The sequence below is a fragment of the Lolium rigidum genome, chromosome 2 (assembly GCF_022539505.1).
Source record: "Lolium rigidum isolate FL_2022 chromosome 2, APGP_CSIRO_Lrig_0.1, whole genome shotgun sequence".
In the NCBI taxonomy this organism is placed as follows: Eukaryota; Viridiplantae; Streptophyta; class Magnoliopsida; order Poales; family Poaceae; genus Lolium; species Lolium rigidum.
This window is the reverse complement of record NC_061509.1, coordinates 184,991,055-185,014,277: the sequence shown is the minus strand read 5'-3', so window position 1 is coordinate 185,014,277 and position 23,223 is coordinate 184,991,055. Positions and strand designations below refer to the sequence as shown.

Sequence of the window (23,223 nt, the reverse complement as noted above, 5' to 3'; positions counted from 1 at the left end):
CAACTGTGTGCATTGATTCCTACATATTTGCTTATTTGCATTCATCATGTTACTTTGTGTTGACAATTATCCATGAGATATACATGTTGAAGTTGAAAGCAACTGCTGAAACTTAAATCTTCCTTTGTGTTGTTTCAAAACCTTCTATTAAGAATCTATTGCTTTATGAGTTAACTCTTATGCAAGTCTTATTGATGCTTGTCTTGAAAGTACTATTCATGAAAAGTCTTTGCTATATGATTCAGTTGTTTAGTCATTATCTTTACCATTGCTTTGAATCACTGCATTCATCTCATATGCTTTACAATAGTATTGATCAAGATTATGATGGTAGCATGTCACTTCAGAAATTATTCTTTTTATCGTTTACCTACTCGAGGGCGAGCAGGAACTAAGCTTGGGGATGCTTGATACGTCTCCAACGTATCTATAATTTCTGATGTTCCATGCTAGTTTTATGACAATACCTACATGTTTTGCTCACAATTTATAATGTTTTTATGCATTTTCCGGAACTAACCTATTAACAAGATGCCGAGGTGCCAGTTCCTATTTTCTGCTGTTTTTGGTTCCAGAAAAGCTGTTCGGGCAATATTCTCGGAATTCGACGAAACGAAAGCCAAACATCTTATTTTACCGGGACGGACCAGAACACCGAAGGAGAGACGGAGAAGAGGCCCAGGGCCTCCAGACCACAGAGCGGCGCGGCCTAGGAGGGGGGCGCGCCCAGGTGTGGTGTGGGCCCCCCAGGCACCCCCTCGCGCCGCCTCTTCGCCTATATTATCCCTCGTGACCTAAAAACCCGACACCAATTGAAGAAACTCCAGAAAGACTCCAGGGACGCCGCCGCCATCGCGAAACTCCGTTTCGGGGGACAGAAGTCTCTGTTCCGGCACGCCGCCGGGATGGGGAAGTGCCCCCGGAATCTATCTCCATCGACACCACCGCCATCTTCATCGCCATTGCTGTCTCCCATGATGAGGAGGGAGTAGTTCTCCCCCGAGGTTGAGGGCTCTACCGGTAGCTATGTGGTTTATCTCTCTCTCCCATGGTGTGATCTTTATGTGATCATGAGCTTTGTATCACTATTAATCTATGTGCTACTCTAGTGATGTTATTAAAGTAGTCTATTCCTCCTCCATGATGTAAAGTTGACAGTGTGTGCATCATGAAGTACTTGGCGTAGGTTATGATTGTAATCTCTTGTAGATTATGAAGTTAACTATTACTATGATAGTATTGATGCGATCTATTCCCCCTTTCATAGCTATTGTTGACAGTGTGTATGCTATGTTAGTACTCGGTCTAAATTGCAATGGTCTATTATGCACCCTAGAGGTTACTTAAATATGAACTCCGTGAAGTTGTGGAGCTTGTTAACTCCGGCTTGAGGTGTGCTTTTATAGCCCTGCACAATGAATGGTGTTTGTTATCCAACAAGAGAGTATTTGAAAGTAGCACAAAGGAAGAGAAGTTATTTATTTATGTGATCATTGTTGAGAGTGTCCACTAGTGAAAGTATGATCCCTAGGCCTTGTTTCTAAGTATTGAAACACCGTTTCCAACAAGTTCTGTTACATGTTCGCTTGCTGCCATATTTATTTCAGATTGCAATTACTACTTACAATCATCAATATTACTTGTATTTCACTATCTCTTCGCCGAACTAGTGCACCTATACATCTGACAAGTGTATTAGGTGTGTTGGGGACACAAGAGACTTCTTGTATCGTAATTGCAGTGTTGCTTGAGAGGGATATCTTTGACCTCTACCTCCCTGAGTTCGATAAACCTTGGGTGATTCACTTAAGGGAAACTTGCTGCTGTTCTACAAACCTCTGCTCTTGGAGGCCCAACACTGTCTACAGGAATAGAAGCGTGCGTAGACATCAAGTACCCGAGTAAAGCATTAAGACTCCGTGAACACACGTGATCCTCACAACATAGCCATCCTCTCTGGCTATCCCAATTCTTGGTCACTTTGGAGCCTCGGGTTCCGGACAACAATATGTGTATACAAATTGCAGATATGATCAAAAATAATAAGTATCCTCACGAATCAATAACATGTTCAGATCTGAGATCATGGCACTCGGGCCCAAAGTGACAAGCATTAAGTATAGCAAGTTGCAACAATGTCAAAATACTAACACCAGATACTAGGCACTATGCCCATAACAATCTTATAGCTATTACATGACCAATCTCATCCAATCCCTAACATCCCCTACAGCCTACAACGGGAAATTACTCACACATGGATGGGGGGAACATGGATGGTTGATGGAGAGGCGGCGGTGATGGCGATAGCGATGATCTCCTCCAAATCCCCATCCGGTAGGGTGCCGATGGAACTTCTGGTCCCTAGATTGGGGTTTCTGGTGGCGGCGAAGCAGCGAAACTGTTTCTGGAAAAACGTCGAACCCCCCTCGATTTTCAGGTCGAGGGGCATCTTATAGTGCGAAGGAGAGGTCGAGGGGGTGGCCGAGGCGGCCACACCACCCCTAGGCGCGGCCAAGCCGGGCCCGCGCCTAGGGCAGGTGTGGGCCCCTCGTGGCCCCCCTCCGTCTCGTCTTCTGGCTCCGTGAGTCTTCAGGTGAAATATGGGATTTTCTATATTTTCCGGGATTTTTCTCGGAAGTTGGTTTTCTGGACAAAAACAAGACACTAGAGCAATTCTACTGAAAGCAGCGTTAGTCCGCGTTAGTTTTTTTCAAAACACACAAGATATAGGGCAAACAACAGCAAAAGTGTTCGGAAAAGTAGATACATTTTGGATGTATTAAACAGTAAGGCCTAGCTGTTTGTTGGCCAATGATGGGCCTTGTACTTAATAAATTGGCCTGTCGTCGGCTTAGTGGGCTGGCGTAAAAAGCCTAATCGAGCTAAAATCCTCATATTAAAAGTGAGCCTAGCGAGGTTTTACGGACAGATCCAAATGCACTGTTCAGAATTGCTTACAGACCCAGTTGGCCACTGAGGGTTGGGCTAGTTTGCTAATTTTGGCGGCCCACTTAACTAATGGGTAGGCTTGTTAACTCAAACCATCATTAGTGAGCCGGCCTACTCGTCTTGATGGGCTGGCCTATAGATACACCGACATGCCGTACAATTTAAGTGGGCCGTCCACCTACTATATCCTAAATGGGCCAATCCATTTAACAAGTTGACTGGTCAAGGCAAGACATTCTACCTACATGTGCACTTAATGGGCCGGCTCATTTATTTAGTTGACTAGTCAAACCAAGTTAGTCGGCTTGGTCCAACACCTCATTGGGCATGCCCGGTCTTCTTTATTGAGTTGGTCTTCTTAAGACGTAGTAGGTCTTGTGTGGGCATGTCATCTACCATGGGTATTCAACTAGTTAACGACGTCTGCCACGTGTCAGTTAGCATGACGTCAGCAGTGGAACGGCCTCCCCGAACTCTTTTGCCACGTTTCGAATTTTTCGTCGACAAAGACTCGTCAATTGGGAAATCCTTGGTGGATCCTTAGGTGGCATGATATGCACCACAGAATTCGTTTCGTCGCCTTAGACTCTTTAACCACGAAAAACACCCCTTAGCCGACAAAGAAAATGCCGTGGTCGACAACAACATTTTTTGTAGTGAAGAACAGTAGCATAAGCTATTACACATCGTCATAGAGGAACATCGTCATGATAAGAGGTAAACATGGAGATGTTAACGCACACATGAACATTAGCAACCATATCAACCCACCATTTAGTGGGATGAAACACCGAAAGAACATCAGGTACCAAATTACCATACCCAGAAGTTCTTTCCTTTGTGTTGCCAACGAACATGTTGATAGAACGAGAATTTTTTCCAGCCTGACCCTTCTTCCCCTTGCATTGCGAACAATGATGACCCAGTGACCAGTCTCTCCACACACTCAACAACGTTCTTTCTTCTTTTTTCCCCTTATTCTTAAAGTTGGTAGTTTGTGAGGCATTGCCCTTTCCCTTGGACTTGCGAACATTTTTCTGCACCATGTTGACAGCAGAACGATTCTTGGTTCCACTAGTGTGTTTGTCTTTTTCTCTCGCCTTCTCTTTGACATCCAAAGATCCACAGATGTTCTCAACCGAGAACTCCTACATCTGATGATTTATAGAAGTGGAAAAGTGCCTCCACGAAGGAGAAATATTAGCGACAATGCAACCCGTGAAAAACTTATCCAGTAACACACACTTGAGGAGATCAAGTTCATTTGGCATGATCTGTAGCTCATGATCCTGTTCACTACATATCAGTTTTCAATCATTATATAATCATTGAACAACTCCATAATGTACAATTCACCTCCGGGATCAGTTGCACCGAAGTTAGCGTCCAACACGTCCCATAATTCCTTTATATCCACCAACTTGTCCCCCAAAACACGGAGGACGACATCCACAAATAGAACAATGACCTCTTTGAATGCTTTATCCTTGTCAGGAGAAAGTGGACCTCTTGGAGCACCAATCGCTACCTAGTGCACACCCATAGCAGTGAACCATAATATGGTTTTTGTTTGCCATCTTAAAGAGACCCTGTAAAAGGGCTCGGCTTGAGCGCAACGATAAAGCCAGACAGTGAAAATTGCATAAACATATAATATTTTTGAATTATTAGATTATTAGGCAATTTCTAATTGAGTTCAAATAAGGAAAGCATCACCACGAACGCACTAGCCAACTTGACCACATGCAGACTATCAAGCATAGCAAGGAGATCTGCAAGTAGAACATATACTAGTATTGCTAAAAGTAAGAAGGGAATCACATACGTCGGCATGGAAGACCACCACCGCAACATCTCCATTATTGATGTTGCCTATTGTGTTGCCGAAGCATGTCGGCTCGATCAGATGTAGGCTGATAATAAAGAGCTAGAACGGCAACGAGAAGTTGCGCCGAGACACTACTCAAAAACCTTATCGACCGATGCAGGATCTTAGCGGAAGCAGTTTCGGAGGACCAGAGGATGACGCATGAATAGGAACACACATGGGGAAGACAAGAGTGGTCGATTTTGTATAGTGTACCCGATATGTTCTCTTTCTCCTCTGTATAGCCTTGGACGCAAGAGGCACTTAGCCAACCTGAACCGACACGCTACGGAGGAACAGTCTGGAAGCCGGGTACGTGTTGAACATGCACACGCGTGTTGACCCGTACATACCTAGTCGGCACACAAAGAAAAAGATAGCCTTTCATAAACCGGTTTCGATCTCGATTTCACTCGAGAGCGTGCGTGGCGAGGCGAGCGGAAGAAGAGTGCGCGACGCCTCTTTCCCTTCTCACTCACTTAGTGAGCTAGAACAACCGGGCCCTTATGAGTTGATCGAACTCCTTCTCAACTTTTTTTGGAGGGAAACACCTTCAAAGTTAGCAATATGAGACTAAACTTAGAGCAACTCTAACAGTAACTGAAAAATGAGCCGAAACCAAAAAATTCCAGCGAGTTTACGGGTTCAGGCCCGAACTCGCAGCCTGGCCCGTAAACAGAGTTTGAGGGCCCGAGAAACTCGATGGCTGCCCCGTATTAAAATAGGCCGCGGAGGGGAGTTTGGTTTCCAAACCCTACTTCCCTCCGCCCCTGCCACCCGCTCCGCCCCCACCAGCCACCTCTCCGACGAGGAATCCACCGCGCTGAAGCGCCGTTCGTCCCAGCTCCGTGACGCCATGGATTTGCGTGGTAGCTCTGCACGGGGCGGCGGGGACTCCTCCTCCGGCGGTTCGAGCCGCCCCCGCGCCCGCCCGTCTACGACAGCTCCGAGGAGGAGGACGCTGTCATCGCGCAGGTGGCGGCGATCAGGAGGCGGAGGCCCGCGCTCGCTGGCGTCGGGAGGAGGCCGACGCCGTCCGTCGGGAAGAGCGCGTCCGCCCCATCAAGATCGAGATCACCGAGCTTGACTCCGAGTAGGAGATCCTCGCCGTCCTCCGTGTCGACGCCGTCCTGCGCCTCGACGCTGAAGCTCCGCCACCACCGGCACCGCCGCGAGTAGAGGCATCGGGCCTCAATTTTCTCGGAATTAGATCACGCGGTTAGAGATAGTAGCTAATTTAGGTTTTTAGTATATATTATGTAAATTTTGATACTCAATCGGAGCATCAAAGTATCATATATATGTGTTCATCGATGAATTCTCCCGCGAGATTTTAATTTCTTTTTTTCGTATTTTACGGTTTCTCTTCTAGATGCAAAATCATCCTAAGCCATGTTTTTTGGAGACTGAATACAGCTTTTTTCGGTTCCGATTTTTTCGGTTACTGAGCATCTCTAGCAGATCCCGTAAACACGCAAACTGAAAACACCGAGTTTAGTTCACCGAACTCGTGTTTACGGGTCGAAAAATTGATGGCGCAGAACAGCCCCGTAAACGAAAACTTTAAAACAGCATATTTCCTAAATATGTTATTAGAGGTCCACCTGTCAGTTTTTTTTTCTTTTTTCCCTACTTTTTTAAGGTTTTCTTCTTCCCTGGGAGGCTCTTCCTCGAGCTCTCCCCGGCCGGCCAGCCCCACGCCGTGCTGCCCCCCGCCGCGCCCAGCCCCGCGCCCTGCCCCGCCCCGCGCCCCGCCCCACGCCATCCCGCGTCAGCCCCGTCCCGCGCCGCCGCGCCCCACCACTCGCGGCCACGAGCTTGCCCCGCCCCACGCTGCTACAAGCTCGCCACCCCGCGCCGCCCACGATCTCGCGCCGCTCCACGCCGCCCACAAATTTGGATGGATTCCGGCGACTGTACCGGCGGAAGCGGTTGGTCTCACCTAAAATTTCAGCGCGCCACGAGTAGAGTTTGGTGTTCAGTTCGCTCTTTCAGCCCCTACATTTACAGGTCGAGTTGGGTTTTCGCGTCCGACCCGTAAATTTATTTTTGACCGGACGTATTTACGGTTACTGATCTGCGCCATTTTCTGAACTGAACCCATAAATCGGCAGTTACTATTCGATTTTACCTAATTTATGGGCTCTGCTAGAGATGCACTAAGGCCACAAAGTTGTCCCAAGCTACATTATGGTGGGCCTTGAAGTTTAAAAAATTGTTGGCTATATGGGTTGCTTACATGGGTGGAACCCGTACACGTCTCCAACACTTAAGATCTAACCCATTTAGTTCTTTTGCATTAGCTCAAAAAAAATATATTTCTTTTGCTTTGAGATTATGCAAACTTAAATTTTACAGGTTAAGTTACAAAATTTGGAATTTAGTATGCATGTTAAAATATATTGTCTTTTTCTCTCTCGACTTACCTAAAATTGCCCTCTACTTCGTCGCGGCTAGTTCGAATCGTTCCCGGTTTCGAGACAGTGAGAGATCCCGTCGGAAAAGAGACCGGCACGCGCCTCGTACCGCCAATCTTACTACACGAACACAAGTCGGATTCGCCGCCGGTCGCCGGAGGATATATAGCGTTGCCACAACGACCATCTCTCCCTGCCCTGCCTCCTCGAACCAACACCAGCAGGAAAGAATCCATCTACCATCCCTAGCTCTCGATCGGCGACGATGACGCAGCACGCCATGGATCCCTGGGCCTTTGCTCGCCCTCCGCCGCCCGGCTTCGGGTTCTCCTGCGCTCGCCAGCCCGTCGCCGACTTGTCCGCCCGTCTTCGACCTCCACCCCCTGGCTTCGTATTCTCCTGCGTTCGGCAGCACGTCGCCGACAGCTTGCCCGCCCGTCTTCGAACTCCGCCCCCCAGCATCGGATTCCCCTGCGCTCAGCTGGCCGTCGACGACGTGCCCGCCCGTGTTCGACCACCGCCTCCCGGCTTCTCCCGTCCTTGCAACAAGGTGCTCCCGCCATCGCCCCGCGAGATCCCCGTGCCGCCGAAGTTCCCAAAGCGCGCGGCGCCGCCGGTATGCACGACCGTCTCCGACAAGCCCTCCGCGAAGCGCCAGCGGCTGTGCTCCGACTACGAAGACGACATCGAAGCCAACCTCCGGCGGACGGAACGGAGCCCCGAGGAGCGACCGCGGCCGGACTACATGAAGACGGTGCAGCAGGGCCGGGTGAGCCCGTCCGACCGCGCCCGCCTCGTCGGATGGATGGACGCGTTCGTCCGGCACCACGACCTCGTCGACGGCACGCTCCACCACGCCGTCGCCTACGTCGACCGGGTCCTATCCGTGCGCGCCATGAACACGCATACCGACTACGAGCTCCGCCTCCTGGGTGCCGCGGCCGTCTTCGTGGCCGCCAAGTACGAGGACGGCTGGCGCACCATGCCGAAGCTGGACCCCGACAAGATCGTCAGCTACGGCAGGTTCGCCTCGAGAAAGGAAGTGCTCGATATGGAGCGCCACATGGTGGCGGCGCTCGGGTACCAGCTGGGCGGCCCCACGGCGCACACCTTCGTCAGCCGCTTCACCAAGCAGGCACAAGGAGAGGAGGACCTGAAGAAGATCCAGCGCATGGCGCATCACCTCGCGGACGAGTCGCTGCGAAACTACGCGTGCCTCGGCTACCTGCCGTCCGTCGTGGCGTCGTCTGCAATCTTGCTGGCGAGGTTTGCGCTGAACCCGCCGGACGTACCGGCGTGGAGCACGGAGATGCAGGAGCTCACGGGGTACAACGTCATGAACTTGGCCAGATGCCTGCATGCTATGCACAGCTTCTCCCAGTCGCTGTTATGTGACCCCCATTGCTGATCATCGAGGACATGCAGTAGAATCGCGTGGAGAAGTTAATGTTCATGTGTAATATATGCATCTGAAGTATTTAGGGTAGTATAGTGTTTATGTGGAGAACTGTCAGACAGATTGATATGGATTTGGTGTAAATTGCTGCGAGTATTGTGTCTCCCTGTGAATTGAACTGTGATCGACCGCATTGAACATGCACATTGATAAGGACTGTACAATCTTGTGGAAGTTGTTTGTAATGTTCAGGCATATGCATCTAAAGTCAATGCATGGTTTGCCTCACTTTTTTCTTCTCACTTTTATGTTGAGAAGAATAGTCAAACTCTGATTGATGGATTTGGTGCAGATTGTTGGTAGTAATATTATGTCTCTTAAACATAAGGCCGTTCCCGGCAGAGAGATACAAGGTGTTGAAGATCAGCTAACAGGAACCGAAGAACAACCAGCAAACAAAAGAAAGGAAAGAAAAAACAGCTAGAGCTTTGAGTCCATTGTCCCGCCATGCCGTCCCGCTGAAGAAGACGCGAAGTTGGAGAAGGAGGACGTCCTTGAGGTACTCCCGCTCGCCAACCTCCAGAGGCCAACCCAAGCCACAATGACATCCGTTTCCACCTCTGAAGAAAGCTCCATGCTTTCTCACCCCGGATCGGAAGGCGCTGCACCTGTCACAGGGTAGAGAGCTCTCCCTGAGCATGCATGGGCATTGTATACTTGCAGCCAGAGGAGAAGGCTCCGCGCAAACGCCTCGCCACGCCGCCATCCATAGACTTCATCTTCGCCCGCAGCAACAACCGCAACAAACGAGACCAAGCTGTTGTGAGAAGACATAGAAGATGCGGTGAAACCGCCCAGCTACCTACCATCCAGCGGCGAGCACATCCACCAACCCCGCTATCTCAAGGCGGCGCCTTCACCAAGGGAACGGCGCCTTCACCAAGGGAACGGCGCCGGAGCACCGCCGCCGCCCAAACCGAAGCTTTGGGTTTTCACCCGAGATAGGTAGGTCACGGAGGAAGGGAATAGACCTCAATGTCGCCTTCAAGAAGGAAATCGGCGCCGACAGCGTCGTCACATCGTGACCGCCACCGTCGGCCAAGAGTTCCCCCCCCCCCCCAGTCTAGAGCCCTTCTTCCGGCCGCATCCACCAACCACCAGATCGAGATCCGTGGCCGGGGAGGTGAGATGGGCACACGGGGAGGAGCAACAAACTTTACCTGATGCCAGAGGCCCAGCGGGGTGGCCTCCGCACCTCGCCGACGCCCACCGCCCCCTCACCGCCCACACGGCCGAGAGCCGCGGTCAGCAGCACCCGACGCCGCCACCCGCCGACAGGTCGACACCGTCTCCGCCATCCAGGGCAGCCGCCCTTGCTTCCGTGATCCTAGACCTGGACGACGAGCCGCACCCCGCGGCCACCCAAGCGCCAGCGAGGGGGGAGAGGAGGGCCGCCGCGCCGCCAGATGCCGGGGCCATCCCCCCAGCACGGGGCCATCCCGCCAGATTCCGTCGCACCAGGGGACCCGCGAGCAGATCCCCGTCGCCCCAATCACCGGCTGCGCCAGGCTTCACCGGCGGCAGCCTCAGGGGACGGCGAGGAGAGGGGAGAGGGGTGGGGGAGGCGGCGGCGGGGGTGGTTACGGTTTCCGCCCCCTCAGTCGCCTAGAGGAGACGACCCGAGGGGGTACCCTGATGTCTGCTCCATATTGTGTCTCTCTATGAATCAAAGGTTCTCCCAATTGCCAGTACTTTTTGGGCCGGTACATGTTTTGTCAGTTTCATGTTTTTCCCCAACTGAACAATGCCCCTTTCCAATAATAATTGCTTAACAGAAGTTCACCATCTTTTTTGCGGGTAAAATACAATGTCTTTTTGACATCAATAATTAAGGAAACTAGGAAAGAAAGCAAAGTAGAAGGAAAAAATATCTATTTTTTGGTAGGAAAACCCGCTGCATGACCTCAGCATCGATGATCATACCAGGGGGCAAAAAAACCTACCCCTACTATAGAAAAATGATCCAAAAGACAACATTCATCACCACCAGTACCACATCTCCAAAACAGACCGCAGAAGATCGGTAACAACTAGCCATCCCGATCAACCAGGGAACGAAGAAGCCCCAAATGTAGCGATCAACCATTTTTTATCGCCAGTAGCCCGCCATACGCCTGATCCGGCCTTGAGAAAGCACCTGTCACTCCATCATTCAGCATGGAGGCCTGGTGAAGAAGTTGGTCAGCGCGAGCCTGATCCTGCCGCTGTCCTCGGTGCCGTATAAACCTGCCCCAAATTTAAGAAAAACGCAAATCGAAGCAATGGTTACCAAGGAGGAAAGGACAACCAGGTGATCAAAAGAGGTTTTGTTTCTCACATTCCAGATATCCTAGGAAATGGCAGTTAAAAGCAACATATGAAACTTTTTTCCTTTTGAATAAAAAGCATACACCGAGGCAAAACATTGCCAAAGGGAAGTGGGGCACCGGGAAGTACCCAGAATTGACCCGAGTACCCCTTACACCGATTTGGTATTAGAACAGTCAAAAAAACAAATGTTTGGTTGTCTCAATTTGGAACACAAAGGAGACCCCGGCCAGCTTCTTTTTTGTAGTTATCTCTAGTGAGAATGACTTGGGATAATTGCCTGGTAAATATCTTTATTTTAAGAGGAAGTTTTGATTTCCAAATCCATTTGTTATACGAGCTTGATAGATACTTCTCCCGATGATGATATAAGGATTTTGTAGTAAAAATCCCATTGGGCGAAAATCCCCATCTAACAGGAACATCCGCAACTTTACCCTTAATATAATCCCATTGCTTCTGATGTCCAGGAAGCAACCTTCTCCTAAAAGGAGTCACCCAATTAGATTCAACCTTTCTGGTAAAGGTTCAATCCTGCCCTTGACAAATGTCAAAGAGCATAGGGTGTGAATCAACCAAGGGAAACTCCCTTTGCACTTGTCATGCGCGCCATATAGTTGGAGTGCAATGCTCGTGTGTTCGAAGGAATGGTGTGCATTGCTTCATCCCAAAGCGCGCGAGTCTCAGCAGAGTGGCAGGAGTGGGTCCACTGCCGTGGCACCTGAAGTGAGCGCAACAGGATTATTCAGTATGTGGGGTGGGGAGGTGTGTGTTTGTTGTGCGTGTGTGCGCCTAATGGCTGCGAGGTTTAGGCAAGCAAGCTGGCCTCATGCCCTGTAATCGAATTCTTCTTCTTGATCACTTAATTCAAAGATTCGTAGATCTCCTGCAAGTTCTCGAAATACATCAAGCCATGAGTCAAGACAAAACCTAACCACATTGCTATTGTGCAAAACCAGCTTCCTACCCTCAAAATACAACTCTATTACTTTTAAGAGGGTTTTTCAACAGGGAGAATCATTTATTCTAGCTTTAACAGAAACCGATTTGTTTCCTTTTCCGGCCCAAAAGAAACGTTTTCGATGCTTATCCAGTTTTTCAATAAAGTTTTCTTCAAAATGAAGATGGACATATAGAAATAAGGGATACCGAAAGGTTAGAATCTAACAAGGTTAATCTACCACCAGAGGCCCATGTATCAAGCTTCTTAACCATCTTTTGCATCTAAAATGTCCCAATCAAAGTTTTTTAACTTTGCAAACGTAACGGGGACCCCTAAATATTTCATACGCAATCGCCCTACTTGGCAATTAAACAAGTCATTATAAAACTTTGGATCTTCAGTATCCACATTTAATGGTAAATACCTCCCTCTTCATGAAGTTTATTATTAACCCCGACATTAACTCAAACATATATAACAACAATTTTAGGTTAACCACTTTCACAGGATCGTGATACAAGTCATCCGCATACTGCAAAATGGCACGCCATTTTCCACTAAATCAGGTGCCAAACCGGTAAATAAACCATTACTATATGCATGTAAGACCATTTTGGTCATCGACTCTCGTACCATATTAAAGAGGAAAGGATCCAAGGGATCACTCTGCCTTACCCCTTTGACACTTTGAAGATAAGGCCTAGTTTCATTGTTAATCTTCACACTAACAATCCCATTATGCAACATTTGATAAGTCCATGAGCACCACAAAGGATTAAACCCTTGGACTCTATGGCAACTTAACAACAAATCCCAAATTACCTTGTCATAAGCTTTTTCGAAGTCAATTTTAAGAATAATGCCAGTTTGTTTTTTCACATGCACATGATGCATAATCTCATGCAAAGAAAGGACGCCATCCATCATGAGATACCTATTCTTAACAAACGCATTTTGCTGCACACTGAAGAGTTTAGCAACATAGGGTGCCAGCCTAATTGTATGGGTTCTTGTGATGACTTTATAGATGCCTCTAAGGAGGCAAATATGACGGAATTGGTGTATTTTGTTAGCATCCGCCATGTTGGGCAATAAAGTGATCACCCCATAGTTGACGAGCTGAACATCAAGTGTTCTAGCATGGAAACTATAAAACACATTCATAACGTCAACCTTAACCACCTCCCAACAATGTTGATAGAACTCTGTGGGAATATCATCTGGCCCCAGCACCCTATTCGATTCCATCGAGAAAAGGGCATCCCTAACTTCCTGATGGTAAAAGGTCTCGTTAGATCATAATTATCCCCCACAGTCAGGATTTCGTTCTCACTCCACAATTTAGGAGGCAGATCAAACATATTACTAGGATCCGGATCAAACAAATCCTTATAATAAGCCATGAAATGACTTATTAAATCTTTCGTACCTTCGATCAAGGTTCCAGTATCATCCAATGAATACACAGCGTTCATTCTCTTTCTACCGTTGGCGATTTATGAAACTATGAAGTGTTTCGGTCACCATGTAAGAGCCATTTAGCATGCGCTCTTTGGTTCTAATAGGACTCTTCATCGGCATTAATGTCATACAGTTCGACAAGGATTTGAGATTTTTTCTTCCAAATGTTCTAAGGATTCAAGTTCAATTTTTAACTCGTTTTTTCTTCTTTTTTAAATGTCCAAAAACATTGGAACCCCAACCTTTGAAGCACTTCTTGATACGTTTTAGTTTGATATTCAAAATGTCAATGTGGTCTGCACATTTTACGCTTTTTCCCCAAATGTCAGCAACAATGGGAAGGAAATATTTGTTATTAAGCCAAGAAGTGTCAAATTTTAAACCCCTCTTAGCAGGAACATTCAAATTATCATCCGGATCTAGCACTAGGGAACTATATATGATCAGACTGATCTTTGATGAGTTTTTTCACAGTAAGCAATGCCCACTTGGGGGACATGACGATACGATCCAATTTCCCAAAGTAGGGCACTTTTGCTTATTAAATCATGTGTATAAACCTCCCAACATATGAATCTCACGCAAAGAAAGAGCGATAACAACAGAATTAAACACCTCGAAAGAATGGGCCAAGGTGGTAGGATTATTTTTTTCCATAACATTCCACAAAATGTTCAAATCCCCCCCCCCCCCCCCACAAAAAATATAAGAACAATCCACCGAACCACAAAAACCAACCCTAACAGGAATTGAACCTTTCTTTCCTCGTGTGCTGGGCCATACGTAACAATTGCCCCCATCTACACTTCTTAATTTTATTCCACAAGTTCACGAGAATAAACTTGCCCAACTTATAAGTCTGGACATCAAGGGTTTCATGGCGAGCACCGTACAAGATGCCGCCTGATTTGCCAACCGAGGGGATCCACTTCCAAAAGAAATTGTTACCAGGATCAATTCTCGGGAAAAAAAACTTTGCCTAATCTAGAAGTCAATTTCTTTCTCAACAGTAGGGGCAATATGAGCCAACACCAAAGAACTCTTCAAATTTATTCGTCTTTTCCAGATTTGCTTTTTTTTTCTAGGGAGGAGGCTTCATTTTATTACTTAATCACATGAGGGATAATAGAGTTATCACGAAAAATAAGAAGCCAAACATGCCGGCCATTTTCAAAAGAACGATAGCTATGAGCTAGGTTGTGTGCATGGACATTGGAGCCTCTTTCCTTCGTGGATGAACTGGACATGCTCAAACTGAGCTTTGCGTTAGGCACTTTCACATAGAATTGAGATAGCTGCTTTTGTTGGAGTCCCGAATGGAGGTTATAACGGATACGTTGGACATGCAGGTCTGCTGCTAGCGATAACGCTTCCCGGCATGCAATTTTCTCCAAAGTCGTTGGATCTGATATTCCAGGAACAGCCCCAGGAAAACACCATTTCCATCTCTGCATATTGCTGCAACCGTACCTCTATTTTCACGCTTTGAAACAACAACGTCAACATTGATCTTCACTGAGTTTTCAAGGGGAGGTATCCAAATAGGTGCAGGCACGTGCAATGGAGGAACCACACGTGGGCATTTGCCGCATTTCAGAGTATTTGATATTTCCAACTCTGCTAGGAAGTTTGTGATGAAATCATTTTTGAGTAGTTAGAGCATCTCCAACAGGCGCGCTATAAATCGGTGCGCTAAACCACTCTGCCGTCGCGATGACGCGCGCTGGACCGATTTTTTCCCGCCGGATGCTCCATTTTGCAGCGCACATTGGCGCGCAAAAAAAAGCACCTCCACCGGATGCTCTATTTTGCAGCGCCCGGCGCAAACAACAAACAAACACAACTATGCATCGAACAAGATCAAACACCATATAAAATTCACAAATAAAATGTTCCATCCAAATACAATACATTGTTCACAACAATGTCAACAAGTACATGAAATTGTTCACACCAAATACAACATGTCCAACATACAACAATACAACATAGTTTTCAGACAATACAACATATAGTTTTCAAACAAATACAACAAGTATGCGGAAATTCAATTCGACTCTTGGGTGCATATGCTCCCTGCACCCAAACACCATATTTCTTATTATTAAAAAAAATTAATAAAAAATTTCGCATGTACATCTCGATGATCTATGTGTGTTCGTGCAGTTCCATGAAAAAACGATATTTTTTATGATCGATCTAAAAAAGATAAAATAAGTCTCACAAAAAGTCTTATTTTCAGCACTAAATTTTGTCTTTTTTACACAGCTCAAACTACAAGTTGATTTTTCATGGAAAAACTTTGTGCGCATTTAGCATGTGAAGATGTACACATGAATTTTTCATTTGGAATTTTTTAACATTTCAAAATATGTCAAAGTCGCAGTTTAAACTAAAGGGAGCATATGCACCCAGGAGCCAAAACATCACTCCCGTAAGTATGCAACTATTGTTGTCCATTCCAATTCCACCATTATTCCACGAGATCTTTTTGAAAGCTCATCATGTGTGTCGTTGCACCGAATGACATGGTATGAGGCAATGAACCGGGCAGTTCTATGTGCGGACCTCCTCACTTGCACGGGAACCCCCATCAAGTCGTAGTGGGTATGATCCACATTTTTCCCGCGATCATCCTCTATAATCATGTTATGCATGATGACACAAGCGGTCATGATATATCAAAGGCATTCTTGGTCCCAAAATCTAGCCGGTCCTCTAACAATGGCAAATTGGGCTTGCAAAATTCCAAATGCTCTCTCTACATCTTTCCTAGCCGCCGCTTGTGCATTGTGGAATTGGGTTTGCTTCTTACCTCGTGGTTGAATAATCGGCTTCACAAATGTTTGCCACCTTGGATATATGCCGTCGGCGAGGAAGTAGCCATAGTTGTACTTGTGTCCATTTGCTTAAAACTCCACCAATGGATCTTCCCGCATTGCAAGTCTTGTCATTAGTGGTGATCGTTGAAGAACATTGATGTCATTGTAAGACCCGGTCATTCCAAAAAAAGCATGCCATATCCAAGTCTCTTGGTCGGCCACCGCTTCAAGGACTACGGTGGCATCCTTCTTGTACCCTTTGAATTATCCATGTCATGCCGCTGGACAATTCTTCCAACTCCAATGCATACAATCAATGGAACCAAGCATACCGGGAAACCCCCGATTGGCGCTGATCTCCAAAAGTCTTGCAGTGTCTTGAGCATTGGGGGCTCTCAAGTATGTGGAGCCAAAGACATTGACAATTTCAACGACAAAGCTCTTCACACACAAGATAGAAGTGCTCTCTCCCATGGCCAAATGATCATCAATTAGATCCGCCGGTATACCATATGCCAACATACGCAAGGCGGCGGTCACCTTTTGATATGTGCTATGACCAAGTTCTCCGGCGGCATTCCTCCTTTGCTCAAAGAAGTGATCATACTTGGTCACCTCCATTGCGATGTGCTTGAACAAGTTGAGACTCATCCGAAAACGCCACCAGAAATAGCTTTCTGGGAATATCAGATTCTCATTGAAATACGACCGCATCAACTTCTCATGCCCTTCAATCCTTTCTCTCCACAACTTCTGTCTACCGAACACCGATCCACCAAATTTTGGCTTCTTAACGACGCGGTATGCTAATAGTAGCGATATGTTCTCCTCTTCCTCTTGGTCGTACACGTCATCCGATGAATCGTATGATGAACTCTGCAAACATACATATGAAATTACTTAACTACAACTAACTATAGTAGCTAATCGGTGAGAAAAATCAAGGAGGCCGGCCGGCGGAGGTGCGTACCTTGCGAGCAAATCGGCGAGCACCATGAGCGCGCCATGTCGTTAGCAAGCTCGAAGACGAAGACGACGACATGGCGACGGCGGCGCGGAGGAGAACGCGACGGCGGCGGGAAGGAGGAGGCGGAGGCGGAGGAGAAGCATCGACTACTGCCCGTCGATGGCGGTGGCGCGGGCGTCACAACGCGGCAGAGCGGCCGCTGCTTCCAGGAGGAGGCGCGGGCGAGGCGGATCTACGCCGCGGCGGTGCGCAGCAGCGGGGCTGGCGACGGAATCGACCGGAGGCGGCTGAATTTCGCGGCGGCGTGATGCGTGTAGTTGACACGTCCGTTGGGAACCCCAAGAGGAAGGTGTGATGCGCACAGCGGCAAGTTTCCCTCAGTAAGAAACCAAGGTTTAATCGAACCAGTAGGAGTCAAGAAGCACGTTGAAGGTTGATGGCGGCGGGATGTAGTGCGGCGCAACACCGGAGATTCCGGCGCCAACGTGGAACCTGCACAACACAACCAAAGTACTTTGCCCCAACGAAACAGGTGAGGTTGTCAATCTCACCGGCTTGCTGTAACAAAGGGTTAACCGTATTGTGTGGAAGATGATTGTTTGCGAGAAAACAAGTAAAACAAGTATTGTAGCAGATTTGTATTTCAGTATTAAAAGAATGGACCGGGGTCCACAGTTCACTAGAGGTGTCTCTCCCATAAGATAAAAGCATGTTGGGTGAACAAATTACAGTCGGGCAATTGACAAATAGAGAGAGCATAACAATGCACATACATGGCATGATAAGTATAGTGAGATTTAATTGGGCATCACGACAAAGTACATAGACCGCCATCCAACTGCATCTATGCCTAAAAAGTCCACCTTCAGGTTATCGTCCGAACCCCTTCCAGTATTAAGTTGCAAAGCAACAGACAATTGCATTAAGTATGGTGCGTAATGTAATCAACAACTATGTCCTCGGACATAGCGCCAATGTTTTATCCCTAGTGGCAACAGCACAACACAACCTTAGAACTTTTCGTCACTCGTCCTGGTGTCAATGCAGGCATGAACCCACTATCGAGCATAAATACTCCCTCTTGGAGTTAAGAGCAAAAACTTGGCCAGAGCCTCTACTAGTAACGGAGAGCATGCAAGATCATAAACAACACATATGTAATAACTTGATAATTAACATAACATGGTATTCTCTATCCATCGGATCCCGACAAACACAACATAGAGTATTACAGATAGATGATCTTGATCATGTTAGGCAGCTCACAAGATCCAACAATGAAGCACAAATGAGGAGAAGACAACCATCTAGCTACTGCTATGGACCCATAGTCCAGGGGTGAACTACTCACTCATCACTCCGGAGGCGACCATGGCGGTGTAGAGTCCTCCGGGAGATGAATCCCCTCTCCGGCAGAGGTGCCGGAGGAGATCTCCGAATACCCCGAGATGGGATCGGCGGCGGCGGCGTCTCCGGAAGGTTTTCCGTATCGTGGTTTTTCGCATCGTGGGTTTCGCGACGGAGGCTTTAAGTAGGCGGAAGGGCAGAGTCGGGGCCCGACGAGGGGCCCACACCACAGGGCGGCGCGGGCCCCCCTTGGCCGCGCCGCCATGTGGTCCGGCCACCTCGTGGCCCCACTTCGTATGCTCTTCGGTCTTCCGGAAGGTTCGTGGCGAAATAGGCCCCCGGGTCTTCGTTTCGTCCAATTCCGAGAATATTTCGTTACTAGGATTTCGAAACCAAAAACAGCAGAAAACAACGAATCGGCACTTCGGCATCTTGTTAATAGGTTAGTTCCAGAAAATGCACGAATATGATATAAAGTGTGCATAAAACATGTAGGTATCATCAATAATATGGCATAGAACATAAGAAATTATCGATACGTCGGAGACGTATCAAGCATCCCCAAGCTTAGTTCTGCTCGTCCCGAGCGAGTAAAACGATAACAAAGATAATTTCTGAAGTGACATGCCATCATAACTTTGATCATACTATTTGTAAACATATGTAGTGAATGCAGCGATCAAAACAATGGTAATGACATGAGTAAACAAGTGAATCATAAAGCAAAGACTTTTCATGAATAGTACTTCAAGACAAGTATTAATAAGTCTTGCATAAGAGTTAACTCATAAAGCAATAAATCAAAGTAAAGGTATTGAAGCAACACAAAGGAAGATTAAGTTTCAGCGGTTGCTTTCAACTTGTAACATGTATATCTCATGGATAATTGTCAACATAGAGTAATATAACAAGTACAATATGCAAGTATGTAGGAATCAATGCACAGTTCACACAAGTGTTTGCTTCTTGAGGTGGAGAGAGATAGGTGAACTGACTCAACATAAAAGGTAAAAGAATGGTCCTTCAAAGAGGAAAGCATCGATTGCTATATTTGTGCTAGAGCTTTTATTTTGAAGACATGAAACAATTTTGTCAACGGTAGTAATAAAGCATATGAGTTATGAAAGTTATATCTTACAAGTTGCAAGTCTCATGCATAGTATACTAATAGTGCCCGCACCTTGTCCTAATTAACTTGGACTACCGGATCTTTGCAATGCACATGTTTTAACCAAGTGTCACAATGGGGTACCTCCATGCCGCCTGTACAAAGGTCTAAGGAGAAAGCTCGCATTTTGGATTTCTCGCTTTTGATTATTCTCAACTTAGACATCCATACCGGGACAACATGGACAACGAGATAATGGACTCCTCTTTAATGCATAAGCATGTGGCAACAATTATTATTCTCATATGAGATTGAGGATATATGTCCAAAACTGAAACTTCCACCATGAATCATGGCTTTAGTTAGCGGCCCAATGTTCTTCTCTAACAATATGCATGCTCCAACCATTAAGGTGGTAGATCTCTCTTACTTCGGACAAGACGGACATGCATAGCAACTCACATGATATTCAACAAAGAATAGTTGATGGCGTCCCCTGAAGCATGGTTATCGCACAACAAGCAACTTAATAAGAGATAAAGTGCATAAGTACATATTCAATACCACAATAGTTTTTAAGCTATTTGTCCCATGAGCTATATATTGCAAAGGTGAATGATGGAATTTTAAAGGTAGCACTCAAGCAATTTACTTTGGAATGGCGGATAAATACCATGTAGTAGGTAGGTATGGTGGACACAAATGGCATAGTGGTTGGCTCAAGTATTTTGGATGCATGAGAAGTATTCCCTCTCGATACAAGGTTTAGGCTAGCAAGGTTATTTGAAACAAACACAAGGATGAACGGTACAGCAAAACTCACATAAAAGACATATTGTAAACATTATAAGACTCCATGCCGTCTTCCTTGTTGTTCAAAACTCAATACTAGATGTTATCTAGACTCTAGAGAAACCAAATATGCAAACCAAATTAGCAAGCTCTAAGTATTTCTTCATTAATGGGTACAAAGTATATGATGCAAGAGCTTAAACATGAGCACAACAATTGCCAAGTATCAAATTATCCAAGACATTTTAGAATTACTACATGTAGCATTTTCCAATTCCAACCATATAACAATTTAACGAAGAAGAAACTTCGCCATGAATACTATGAGTAGAGCCTAAGGACATATTTGTCCATATGCTACAGTGGAGCGTGTCTCTCTCCCATAAAGTGAATGCTAGGATCCATTTTATTCAAACAAAAACAAAAAACAAAAACAAACCGACGCTCCAAGCAAAGTACATAAGATGTGACGGAATAAAAATATAGTTTCAGGGGAGGAACCTGATAATGTTGTCGATGAAGAAGGGGATGCCTTGGGCATCCCCAAGCTTAGACGCTTGAGTCTTCTTAGAATATGCAGGGGCGAACCACCGGGGCATCCCCAAGCTTAGAGCTTTCACTCTCCTTGATCATATTGCATCATACTCCTCTCTTGATCCTTGAAAACTTCCTCCACACCAAACTCGAAACAACTCATTAGAGGGTTAGTGCATAATAAAAATTCACATGTTCAGAGGTGACACAATCATTCTTAACACTTCTGGACATTGCATAAAGCTGCTGAACATTAATGGATCAAAGAAATTCATCCAACATAGCAAAAGAGGCAATGCAAAATAAAAGGCAGAATCTGTCAAAACAGAACAGTCCGTAAAGATGGATTTTATTAGGCCACCAGACTTGCTCAAAAGAAAATGCTCAAATTGAATGAAAGTTGCGTACATATCTGAGGATCATGCACGTAAATTGGCTTAATTTTCTGAGCTACCTACAGGGAGGTAGACCCAGATTCGTGACAGCAAAGAAATCTGTAATCTGCGCAGTAATCCAAATCTAGTACTTACTTTACTATCAAAGACTTTACTTGGCACAACAAAACTCAAAACTAAGATAAGGAGAGGTTGCTACAGTAGTAAACAACTTCCAAGACACAAAATAAAAACCAAGTACTGTAGCAAAATAACACATGGGTTATCTCCCAAGAAGTTCTTTCTTTATAGCCATTAAGATGGGCTCAGCAGTTTTAATGATGCACTCGCAAGAAATAGTGTTTGAAGCAAAAGAGAGCATCAAGAGGAAAATTCAAAACACATTTAAGTCTAACATCCTTCCTATGCATAGCAATCTTGTAAATAAACAAGTTCATGAAGAGCAAAGTGACAAGCATAGGAAGATAAAACAAGTGTAGCTTCAAAAATTTCAGCACATAGAGAGGTGTTTTAGTAACATGAAAATTTCTACAACCATATTTTCCTCTCTCATAATAATTTTCAGTAGCATCATGAGCAAACTCAACAATGTAACTGTCACATAAAGCATTCTTATCATGAGTCTCATGCATAAAATTATTACTCTCCACGTAAGCATAATCAATTTTATTAGTTGTAGTGGGAGCAAATTCGACAAAGTGGCTATCATCATATATAGGAGGCATATTGTAATCATAAAATAAAATTTTCTCCTCAATGCTTGGGGGACTAAAAAGATCATGCTCATCAGAGCCAGCTTCCCCAAGCTTAGAATTTTCCATAGCATTAGCAACCATGGTGTTCAAAGCATCCATAGTAATAACATTCCCATTAGCATGCATATAAAGTTCCATGGGTTTTTTAATTCTCTCTTCAAACACATCATGTCCTAATTCAAGATAAAGTTCATAAAGATCTCTCATATTTTTGTTGTTTTCCATTATGCTTAACTAGTGAAATAAAAACATGCATGATATTAAGTAAAGTAAAACAAGTAACTAATTTTTTTGTATTTTGATTTAGTAAACAAGACAGTAAATAAAGTAAAACTAGCAACTAATTTTTTTGTGTTTTGATATAATGCAGCAAACAAAGTTGTAAATAAAATAAAGCAAGACAAAAACAAAGTAAAGAGATTGAGAAGTGGAGACTCCCCTTGCAGCGTGTCTTGATCTCCCCGGCAACGGCGCCGGAAATTTGCTTGATGCGTGTAGTTGACACGTCCGTTGGGAACCCCAAGAGGAAGGTGTGATGCGCACAGCGGCAAGTTTCCTCGATAAGAAACCAAGGTTTAATCGAACCAGTAGGAGTCAAGAAGCACGTTGAAGGTTGATGGCTGCGGGATGTAGTGCGGCGCAACACCAGAGATTCCGGCGCCAACGTGGAACCTGCACAACACAACCAAAGTACTTTGCCCCAACGAAACAGTGAAGTTGTCAATCTCACCGGCTTGCTGTAACAAAGGGTTAACCGTATTGTGTGGAAGATGATTGTTTGCAGAGAAAACAGTAAAACAAGTATTGTAGCAGATTTGTATTTCAGTATTAAAAGAATGGACCGGGGTCCACAGTTCACTAGAGGTGTCTCTCCCATAAGATAAAAGCATGTTGGGTGAATAAATTACAGTCGGGCAATTGACAAATAGAGAGAGCATAACAATGCACATACATGGCATAATAAGTATAGTGAGATTTAATTGGGCATTACGACAAAGTACATAGACCGCCATCCAACTGCATCTATGCCTAAAAAGTCCACCTTCGGGTTATCGTCCGAACCCCTTCCAGTATTAAGTTGCAAAGCAACAGACAATTGC

The 23,223-nt window shown here is 45.8% G+C and overlaps 1 protein-coding gene across 1 annotated transcript; it reads left to right on the top strand.

The window, feature by feature from the left end:
• Window positions 1-7,516: 7,516 nt before the first annotated feature.
• On the top strand, window positions 7,517-8,644 carry LOC124690380 (cyclin-F2-2-like). Its single transcript, XM_047223770.1, has 2 exons — window positions 7,517-7,646; window positions 7,722-8,644. Exons 1-2 carry the CDS (start codon window positions 7,517-7,519, stop codon window positions 8,642-8,644), a joined length of 1,053 nt encoding a protein of 350 aa, XP_047079726.1.
• The last annotated feature ends 14,579 nt before the right edge of the window (window positions 8,645-23,223 follow it).

Excerpts from the sequence above, each read along its gene's own strand:
- LOC124690380 (XM_047223770.1), top strand. The coding sequence starts at position 7,517 with ATGGATCCCTGGGCCTTTGCTCGCCCTCCGCCGCCCGGCTTCGGGTTC. Across the intron at positions 7,647-7,721 it reads CGTATTCTCCTGCGTTCGGC|CCGTCGACGACGTGCCCGCC; the intron begins AGCACGTCGCCG and ends GCGCTCAGCTGG.